At 48.5% G+C, this 9,952-nt stretch overlaps 1 protein-coding gene across 4 annotated transcripts in view; it reads right to left on the reverse strand.

Annotated features, from left to right (window-relative positions):
* The window catches only part of UBE2E1 (ubiquitin conjugating enzyme E2 E1), a 61,212-nt gene extending 53,893 nt beyond the window's left edge, over positions 1-7,319 (reverse strand). Inside the window, exons 1-3 of one of the 4 annotated variants that reach the window (XM_074945655.1) lie at positions 6,643-6,980; positions 5,013-5,193; positions 2,333-2,383 (exon numbers count right to left, since the gene is read on the reverse strand). In XM_074945655.1, the coding sequence (XP_074801756.1) occupies positions 2,333-2,383; positions 5,013-5,193; positions 6,643-6,748 (338 nt within the window). In that variant the 5' untranslated portion in view covers positions 6,749-6,980. Of the gene's footprint in view, positions 1-2,332; positions 2,384-5,012; positions 5,194-6,642; positions 6,981-7,052 lie in introns of those variants that run through there. The other 3 variants (XM_074945656.1, XM_074945657.1, XM_074945654.1) reach the window with 3 other exon arrangements.
* Between the last annotated feature and the right edge of the window lie 2,633 nt (positions 7,320-9,952).

The following is a 9,952-nucleotide window of genomic DNA, read 5'->3' on the forward strand; positions in this document are numbered from 1 at the left end:
CTAATGCAGGCTTCCCCAGAGCAAAGTCCTGCAACCTTAACCATTACACAGCAACCAGAAAGCCTCAGTACCATAACTTCCCCCCACCCTCCATTTGACAGTTTCCCCTTCCACAGGAAGTAAATACTCCACATAACTTTGATAGCTGGAACTCTTCTCACTGTTGTGGCAAGCAGCATCTGTCCACACTTAGCAAATCTGCTGTATACAGCCTGAAGCCCGAAGCATGTCAGGAAGTGTAAGGCATTTAGCATTTTGAACCAAACTAACCACAAGTATAAAAACAGAGACACTGTACTTACTCTCACTAGAAAATACAGATATTAAATACTACAGCTTGAATGGCAATGCGACAACACCTGGTTTCATAAGAAAACCACTGTTCGTGCTTTACTACTTAACACATTATAGGTTAGCTTAACGTATTCTAATTTTACAACATTATTTGTTAGATAAAACTACCAATCTCCATGCTAATTCATTTGAAGGTCAGATCCAGGATACCTAAAACTATAATATGACTTTATACTAATGTATGGCTTGTACTATTAACTGCTTTCCACCATTAAAACCATTCATAAAGGCTTACACGTTACAAATCCAACCTTTTTTGTATTGTGTCTTGATATTACTATCCCCAATGGACTGCACTATTTAAATAAGAAACCACCTCCGCAGCCATGTTACATTTTAACAAAGTAGTCTGGAAGCTAACCCACACCCATGAATGACTCCAATTTCTTTATATAGGAACAGTTTAGGGTTTTGATATTATTTCCAAGATGGTTCGGATGAAGGCTGAAACCTGATTTAGTTATACAGAAGCATTTTAGGCACCCATCAAAACAGCTTCCAGGCACATTAATACCATTAAAACAATATAGCAGTGGCTGAAGAGAGCTCAAAACCCACGTGTAGTTCTCTTCCAAACAACACACGCTTTAGTAGTATATCAAAAACCTTCCTCGCCAATCAAACCACTGTACTATTGCACTATCTAGGTGAATTTTAAAAAGTCACCTTATCAAACACTTAATAAATTAAGTTTATTCATTAAGAAAATCTTTAACAGTATACTACTTCCTAATCACCTGTTTTTCTTTTTTTCCCCCCCCTCTGTGTACCACCTACTGATATTGTTGTTGATCCTTTGGCAACAAGGGTGGGGAGTTGGAGTCTTTGGCTAATCCATTTCAATGTGGAGGCCTCCTTTCAGCCCATACCTCCCATGTACTCATATGCTCTTTTCCCATCCTACTGACAGTTATTAGGATGCTTGACAGTGGTTTTGAAAGAGATGTTAATGGCCCCTTCGCTGAACTCCAGTGCTATTGTCTCCCTGTGCACCAGCTAAGGGTAGCAAGAAGTTTCAGAGCACCAGCAATATAAAGGTGGGGGCAAAATGTCCATTCTAAATACGTGACTGATTTTAAAATATATTTTAAGTTGCATTTTCTTTTAATTGCTGCTACCCCTGACATCAAAGGCTTCAGACCTAGCTCAGCAGCAGCAGAAAGGCACGAGGAGCAGCGTCAGATAAAGAACTCAAGAATGTCTTTGGCAACAAGACTCCAGCAGGCCAAATGGGAGAGACGAAGTTGAAAGCAGCCTTCCCGTTTAATTAACGGGAACAACCAAAGACATTGCCAATACCATCTCATTCTCAAATGCCAAGGGGAAATCACCAAGGGTCAGGGCAACTAGGTGATGAACACAAAGCTTTGTAGGTACTAAACATAATGTTTAAATCTCTAAAACATAGTTTAAGTAACCATTCTATAAAGGACAATAGCATATCCCAGGGTGTGATTTCATCAGATAACATACGCGCTTCTTCAGTGCGTATACTCACTGATGAACTAACAGCCCCCCCCCTTCTCCACTGTGTGTTATTGCTTAGGATAGAACTGTCAGAGCTGGAAAGAACCCACACAGATTTGACAATTTTCTGCTTGTTTGGCAGGACTCTTATATAAATAAAAATTAATGCAGTCAAGCATTAGACTTGTAAACCAGGAAAAACCGAAAAGGGGCACATTTTCACACTCTTCCATATTGACCACTGTCAGAAACACACACACAGATAATGTGACAAACTCTAATGCAATTACGAAAAAACAAAACAAACAGAAAATTCATGTCAAAACACATAATGTCTCCTGAGCTTTCTCCTGCAGGGGATTTATTTTTATGTCATCCAAGCATTCATGAGAGTATTTTATGTCATCTAAGTGATCATTCCTCTGCTGCATCTAGAACTTATAAGGATATTTACAAACAATAAAAAGCATACTTTCTCTCCTCCCCCTGGGAAGGAAGGATCAAAACAAACCTGCAATTGGGAGGTGGATCTAAGGTGATGTCAGCCAATTCCTTCTGAATCCTAAGGCAATAAAAACAAGAAAGAATAAAGGTAAGTCACGAGGTGGGCTCACAGGCAACACACACATGCAGTACAGATATAAGTCACACTGACTGTGACACTGTATGTATCTCACTCTTCCAGGAACACACAGGGTAGGTCTACACCTGCAGCGGCATGTAGAGTATGTACACTGCATGTCCAACTAGCACAGGTATAAATAGTGTAGATGGTGAGACACTGCTTAGGTGAGTATAGTAGAGAGATGCCAGAAATCTAGGGTATGTACCCTACACAGCTCTCTACATGACCAAGCAGTGCCTCCTACATCTACACTGCTATTTTCAACAGTGTGGTGTCCTGCCGCCTCCCCACTGCTAGAGCCTTTCGCCACCACAGTGCAAAATTCCAGCAGTGGGGAATCATAGGGTATCTGTCCCACTGTGTGTGCCTGCAGTGGTCTAGTCTACACAGGAGGCGGTATGTAGGGTATGTGTAGCTATATGCCACAGTGAAAGGCTCACGCAAGGGGAGGCAGCAGGGAAATGCTCCAGCAGCTCCCCACACTGAAGCCTTTCACTGCAGCTGGCCCTGCTGCTGGAGCCTTTCCCCACTGCCAGAGCCTTTCACTACAGCGTATAGTCACACACATCCTACACACCGCAGCCTGTATAGACAAGACCACTCCAGACACACACAGTGGGGTAGACACCCTATGACAGAAACACAGAGAGAAAAATAGACAGACATTCCCTCTCCCCATATCAGCTCCACAGCCTGGTCCACTGATCCACCCCCCCACACACAGGGGGATAAGGCCCCATCCCCCTCCAACATACTGACAATGAGACAGATCCTCCTTGCAAATGTGAGTGTTCGTTGTGAGGAGAGGACTACAGCCTGTGGTAAATTATGAATCTTTGTCTCACTGAGATGGGCTAAACAGCCACTGCCACAATCCCCTTCCCCACTTAGCATCCTGGGGAACTGGCTGGAGAAGTTCTGACTGGGAAGGGTGGGTAACTATCAACAGAGACCAACTCCATGCGCTCCCTGATCCATTTCTGATCAAACACAAAGAGAGGAGAATAGTCACACATCTCCAAGATCCTATCTGCTCTCCAAACACAGCCTCCAAATCTCCCCTGCCACCCAAAGCCCCGCCCCCCAGTCCCCTCCCTCATGTCCACAAAGCCCCTCCCCAAGATCCTCCCTGCCTCTACTTCTCCAGGATCCACAGCTCCACACTTTCCTTCCCACCACCACCAGCTACCATCCCCATTCTCCAGAGCTCCACTACTGCAACTCAAGCCTCCCCTCCAAATCTCCCCCCACTGCACATGCAGACAGCCTCCCTTCCTTCCCCTCCTCCACACTCAGCCAGCCTCCTTTGCCTGTCTTCTATTTGTCTCACATAATAAGAACCAAAGCCTATTCATACCAACCAATTTACAATCAACAGGCCTTTACAGATATTTTAAAACTAGCTGATGGCCTCTCGTCCAACCACCACTAGCTGCTGTGTATGTGACTTTGCCAAGGAACCATTTGCTCAGACAAGTTCTGAAGTCAACAAGTTGCCTGAAAGCTACAAAATCCAAAGGACCTCTTGAGCACAACAGCACAGCATTGGCTGAGCAATCAAAAAAAACCAGCCCTTTTTGACACGTACAGATCGCGAGCTTTTTGCTGGTGCATTGCAAAGCTTTTCAATGACCAACCAAACGGATTATTGTTCTTATTGACAGAGTAATGAAAGCTTGCTTGGAAGCTTCATGCTCAGCTAGGTGAGCTCTTTTGGAGCGGGATGGTGCTGGGATTCAGGTGACATGGAGAATGGCTCAAGTATGGCAGCAGTAATGTTTTGGAAGTGAGTTGGCTCTAAGGGCTTCTCTACATGGGGGATATTGACTGGCATAGCTATTCCAGAGAAGTTATTCTGGTATAATTTAAGAAGAGTAATTATTTCACAATAAAGTCCCTTGTATTTTAGAAAAGAGTGTCCACCTGGAGAGCTGTTCTGGAATAGTAATTCCCCAGGTACACAAGCCTTAATGCAGGTCAGAAGGAGATTGGGAAGTAGTAATGTGTTTAGTGGGGAGGACTGGCACTATTTAACAACTGTTTGTATATATGACATCTATCATCATACAAGATCAAAGCAAACATTAATTAATTATTACTCACAACACCCCTGTGACTTAAGTGTTATCATCATCACCCCCATTTTACAAATGGGGAAACCGATGGAGAAATTAAATTACTTCCTCAAGGCCACATAGCTTCAGTAGCAGAGCAGGAATTAAGCTCATAGGCTTTAATCCCTACAGAGATCTGGCTCTAAAACCGGGTGCTGAGGAGAGCAGTAATATCAGTGGGGACGAATGGTGCTGAGTGCAGATGGTGAGGAAGAGATGGGGGAAGTGGTAATGTTTGGGGGAAGCTTCTTGCTAAGTGCAGATAGTGACAAAGGGGAGATGGGGCAACAGTAATTTCTGTGGAAATGTTGAAGGTAAATGCCAGTAATGAGGAACAGAAATAGTTAACACTCAGTGGAGGGGAGGAGGAACAGCAGCAATGGGGCAGATACAGAAGGCCATATAGGCAGAGAGACAGCAGTGACATGGTGTCTGGCTGCAGACAGTCTCACCTCTTGGCGCTGGTGGAGAGGAGTTTGGAGTTTTTACTCATGCTGACTTTGCTTTCCTTCTTCTTAGGGATGTTTGTCTCTTTCTCTGTCTGCTGGTTGGAGGATGAAGATGAGGAGGAGCTGGTGCTGGCCCTCGAATCGTCATCCGACATAGCGACCCCCCCCACCACTCTACCCAGACCTGGAGAGGAGACAGCACAGGATGTGGGGAACAAACAATGAACGCATGCACAGGGAAAGGAACCCACGACAGTCTCATAGGCAAAGGGTGTTTGGGTCGCACTCTCTTTAGAGAGGGCCTCCTCTCTCTCTCCCTCCCTTCTGGCCTTCACAGACAGGCATGCTGAACAGAAATGGTCTCAGCAGGAGGAGCAGCAGCTTCTCCCTGCACCAGTAACACTGGGGGAGGGGAGGGACTTGAATGTCTTCTTTCAATAAGAACAGAAATGGGGGGGGGGGGGTGTGGAGGCTGAGTGAACAGGGACTGGGAAGAAGGAGGCTGCAAAGATCAGAGGAGCTGCAAGTAATTCCTTCTAGTCATCCTCACCCCCCAAGTTATCCAGCCCCAGCGCATGGGATATAAATAGGATGCCTCCAGTCCCCTCTGCACACTCAAAGGCACATGGAGGAAAAGGAAAAGAAAAGCAGCAGGATCAATGTCTACAACAGGAATGGGGAGACATTGGCTATAAGGGGAGAATAAGTGTCTGGGAAGGTGAGGGACAGGCAAGCAGAGTGTTTGTGGGAAGGAGATCAGTGCCTACAACGGGGTGAGGGACAGGCAAGGGGGGCGGGGAGAGATATCAGAGCCTGTGGGGGAGGGGGGGTGAGGAACAGGTGTGGGGGGAGATCAGTGCCTGCAGGAGGTTAGGGACAGGCAAGGGGGGGGGAGAGAGATCAGTGCCTGCAGAGGATAAGGGACAGGTGTGTGGGGGATATGAGTGCCTGCAGGGGGTGAGGGACAGGCAGGGTGTGTGTGGGGGAGGGAGGGAGACCATGAGGGCCTGCAGAGGGTAAAAGGCAGATGTGGGGGGGAGAGGAGTGCCTGCAGTGGGTGAGGGACAGGCAGGGTGTATGGGGGGAGATCAGTGCCTACAGGGGGTGAGGGGGGTGATGGGAGAGGGAGGGGGGGTACCAATGCCTAGGTATGGGTGAGAGATCAGTGCCCACAGAAGGCAAAGAAGGTAGGAGGGTGGAAATCAGGGCCTGCTGGGGCAAGGGAGGGGAAGTTAGTACTGCCCACAGGGGCGGGGGGGAAGGGATGGAGGGGCGGCGGTCCCCGCGGGGGTGCGGGGGAGACAGCGGTCCCCAGGAAAGAGGGAGCAGAGCCGGGGGAAGGGGGGGGTGATGGTGGGGAGCAGAGCCGGGGGAATCTGGGAGGGATGGGAAGGGAAGGGGAGCGGAGCCGGGGGGGGGGGAAGGAGTACGTGCACGGGGCACACCTCCAGGAGAGAGCTGCTCCGCTCCCCGACAGGGAGAATTGCCCCCCCCCCCGGTGCGGGCCCTGCGGGGAGGGGGCGATACCTGCGGAGCCCCGGGCCCCGGCCCCCTGCCCGTGGTCGCGCTGCGCGGGCCGCCACCCTGGCCTGGCCGGGGGGTGCCCTGCGGGGAGAGGGGCCCCGCTCCGTACCTCTCCCTTTGTGTCTGGCGGCTCCTCCGCGGCGCGGCTGGGCCTGGCCACTCGTGTCTCTTGCTGGGAGAGAAGCGGAAGTGCTGCAACAGCAACTCTTACCCATGCAATGGCTGCCCCGCTCCTCCCCGGCCCCTCGGCGAGCCGGGGCTGGGGGGAAACAGCCGCACTCGCCCCCAGGGGACAGGCGGCGCGGGAGCCCCAGCCTCGGGGGGCCGCAGATGGAGGCTCCTCCGCCGAGTGCCCTGCCCGGGGGGACGGCGGAATAAAGAGGCTCCGCGGCTCAGCTCCCTGCCCCGGTCCTAGGGGGCTGCCCGAAGGCTGAGCCGGGCTCCTGCCCATTCCCACCCCTGGCTCGCCCGGCCCCAAAACAGCTCCCTCCCCCCGCAGGAGCAACAACTACTTCTCACCTGGCTCAGTCCAAGAGCAGCAGCAGCAGCAGCTTCCTCCCCGTCTCTCACCTGTTCCAGCCCTCAAGCAGCAGCAGCAGCTTCTCCCTTCCCCGCCCCGGGCTCAGCCTTGACTCATCCTCAGCAGCAGCAGCTTCCCACTGGCCCGCGCCCCGAGTTCAGGATTCCATTGTCCCCACGCAGGCCCCCGTGCGCTCAGGAACACACAAAAGGAAGGGCCGCTTGTGATGTCAGCAGCCGCCGCTCCTGCGGGGAGACGGCCACAGGCTGGGCTCCGGCTGGCCAGCTCCAGCAAGGGGAAAGCAGGTTGGATGGGGGAATGGAGCAGGAATCCGCAGTGGTGAAGTCCACCAGCTGGGGAGCCTAATGGGCATGGAAGGCGCCGCATTAAATAAAGTTGGGCTAGATTGTGCTGCATCTTCAATGGCTTCCCCCCCACCCCCCTGCCTTCTTCTGCTCCTGCAAAACCGTTGCAGTTGATCTTTTGGCACCGCCGTAAAGAAAACAGTGACATCTGACTACAACAGTGACCCACCGTACTTTTCACCTGATCAGAAGCCAGCACAATCAGTCACGTTTCTGTGGGCCAAGGCATAGATCTCAATGGAAATGCTGCACCAAATTCATTCCTGTTGTTACCTCCATTGACTTCAACGGGTTAACGCCAGGGCTGAATGTGGCTCAGTGCCTTCAGTTTCCAAAAGTATATCAAGAGATCAGACAGCAAACTGTGTAATATAGTCTACTGGCTGGGCAAACAAAGAATATCACCACTTATGCTCAAATAAATTGGTTAGTCTCTAAGGTACCACAAGTACTCCTTTTCTTTTTGCAATATCACCACTGTGCATCATAATAATTCACAGTACTTTGCATTTCTATCACTCCTTGCAACTGAGGATCTCAAAGCGTTTTCCAAATGTAAATGAGTCCAACTGTGCAACACACCTGCAAAGTACAGTACGTATGATTATTACCACCAATTTATGCTTTGTGAATCAGAGGAAAAGTTGTCTAGTCTCCCAGAATTTTTAGGGATGCTCAACACTTGCATCTCTATTGACTTCTTATTGAGTTTGGGTGTTCAGTACTTCTAAAAATAGGCTGGCAGTCTCATGTTTTAATCACGACCTTGTGTAACACATTACAGCTGCATACGAAGACACTCACCATGGCAGTCCTGGGGAATGAACTCTGGAATTTCAGTACCAAAAGCTAAAGAGCGTCCTGAACTAAAGATGTTCTCCACTGTGTCTGAATCCACGATTCCCTCCAAAATGGCTCTCCAGATGGAAGTTTTTACTTCTGTATTTCAGACTCTCACTATAAACACATCTAACAGGGATAGCATATGATAATATCTAACAGGGAGGGCTTGTAATACAGGACTGTGCATGTGGTCATGTCACCCTCTAGTGGCTGGCCCCTTCAGTTCCATAGTTCAAAGCTATGGGACAGCTGAAGTAACTCTTCTTTTAGCTCAAGGGATAAGTGATCTGTGCTTTTGGTGATGAAGGTCTCAGGTTCAGTCCTCTCTAACAGCCAGTTTATGACACATGCATCTCATAAATTCCATTGTCCAGCTGTTTTCTTCACTCAACCCTAACTATCAGACCTATAGTCACTTTGGCAGGAATCCTGCCTCTTTGAAGCCCCAACATAAAGAAAAGTTGAATTTTCCCTGATAGTTGTAGAGTCATAGAGTTTAAGGCCAGAGGGACTATCAGATCATCTAGTCTGACTTCCTGCACATTGCAGGGAACTAAACACAACTCCACCACATCCACACTAAGCCCAACAACCAGAATGAGACCAAAATACTATAGCCCTCAGGACACTAAACTGTTGTGTGCCACAGCCAGAGAACAAAAAGATCTAGTGCTCAAGGCCTCTGCAATGGCAGGGAATTGATTATGTGAGATCCTAGCAATTGACCTGTACCCCATCCTACAGAGGAAGGTGAAAAACCCCCTAAGGACATGGCAAACATGATCTGGGGAAAATTTGTTCCTGACCTTGAATTAGTTTGTCCCTGTGCATGTGAACCAGACTCACCAGTCGAGCACCTGGGAAGAAGAATTCTCAGTACCACCTCGGAGCATCAGCCCAACCCATCCATGGCCATGGCCATAAAAAAAAATCCAGAATATATTGGGGGAAAATGCATTCCTTCCTTACCCCTACAGGTGACCAGCTGAAGCCCTGAAGCATGAAATTTTAGGAACATAGGACATGAACCAGAAGGGACCCCCTGGGCCGCTCTCCCCCCTGCATCACCACAGGCTACCCCTTTAAACAATCCCCTCATAAATGTATCTATCTCTATCTTAATACTAATTAGTTTGTTCCCCCCACTATTCCTACTGGAACCTCACTCCTCTGATGGTTAAAAACCTTCTTTTAATTTCCAATATACATTTATTCATGGACAGTTTATATTCTCCAGAGGTTTTTACGTCATACAGGAGCAGTTGACCTGGAGATGACACTGGAGGTGAACTAGCTTGTCACTGACAGTTCTTTTAACAAGGACTTACTTGTAATCAAAATGTTAAATTAATAAATAAAGGGTTGGCTAGATATGGAAAATCCTCCACTTCCTTAGTAGGTTCTTTGAGGACTTTACTCAGCAAGAGCAGCGTTTGGGCCAGCTGAAATCACAGTTGCCTGTGAATACTAACGCCACCCATGTAGCAGAGATAAAACTTTTTGTAACCAATCAGTGTCATATGACTGGGGCCATGTGGTGGAATTTAGCACTCACCATCTCTACCCAATAGTTATTGACTCAGAGGGGACACAATAGTCAGAGCCATCTTTTCTCTTTGGGTATGTCTACACTACGAAATTAGGTCAAATTTATAGAAGTCGGTTTTGTAGAAAGCATTTTTATACAGTCG

This window comes from Natator depressus, chromosome 2 (assembly GCF_965152275.1).
Source record: "Natator depressus isolate rNatDep1 chromosome 2, rNatDep2.hap1, whole genome shotgun sequence".
Classification (NCBI taxonomy): Eukaryota; Metazoa; Chordata; order Testudines; family Cheloniidae; genus Natator; species Natator depressus.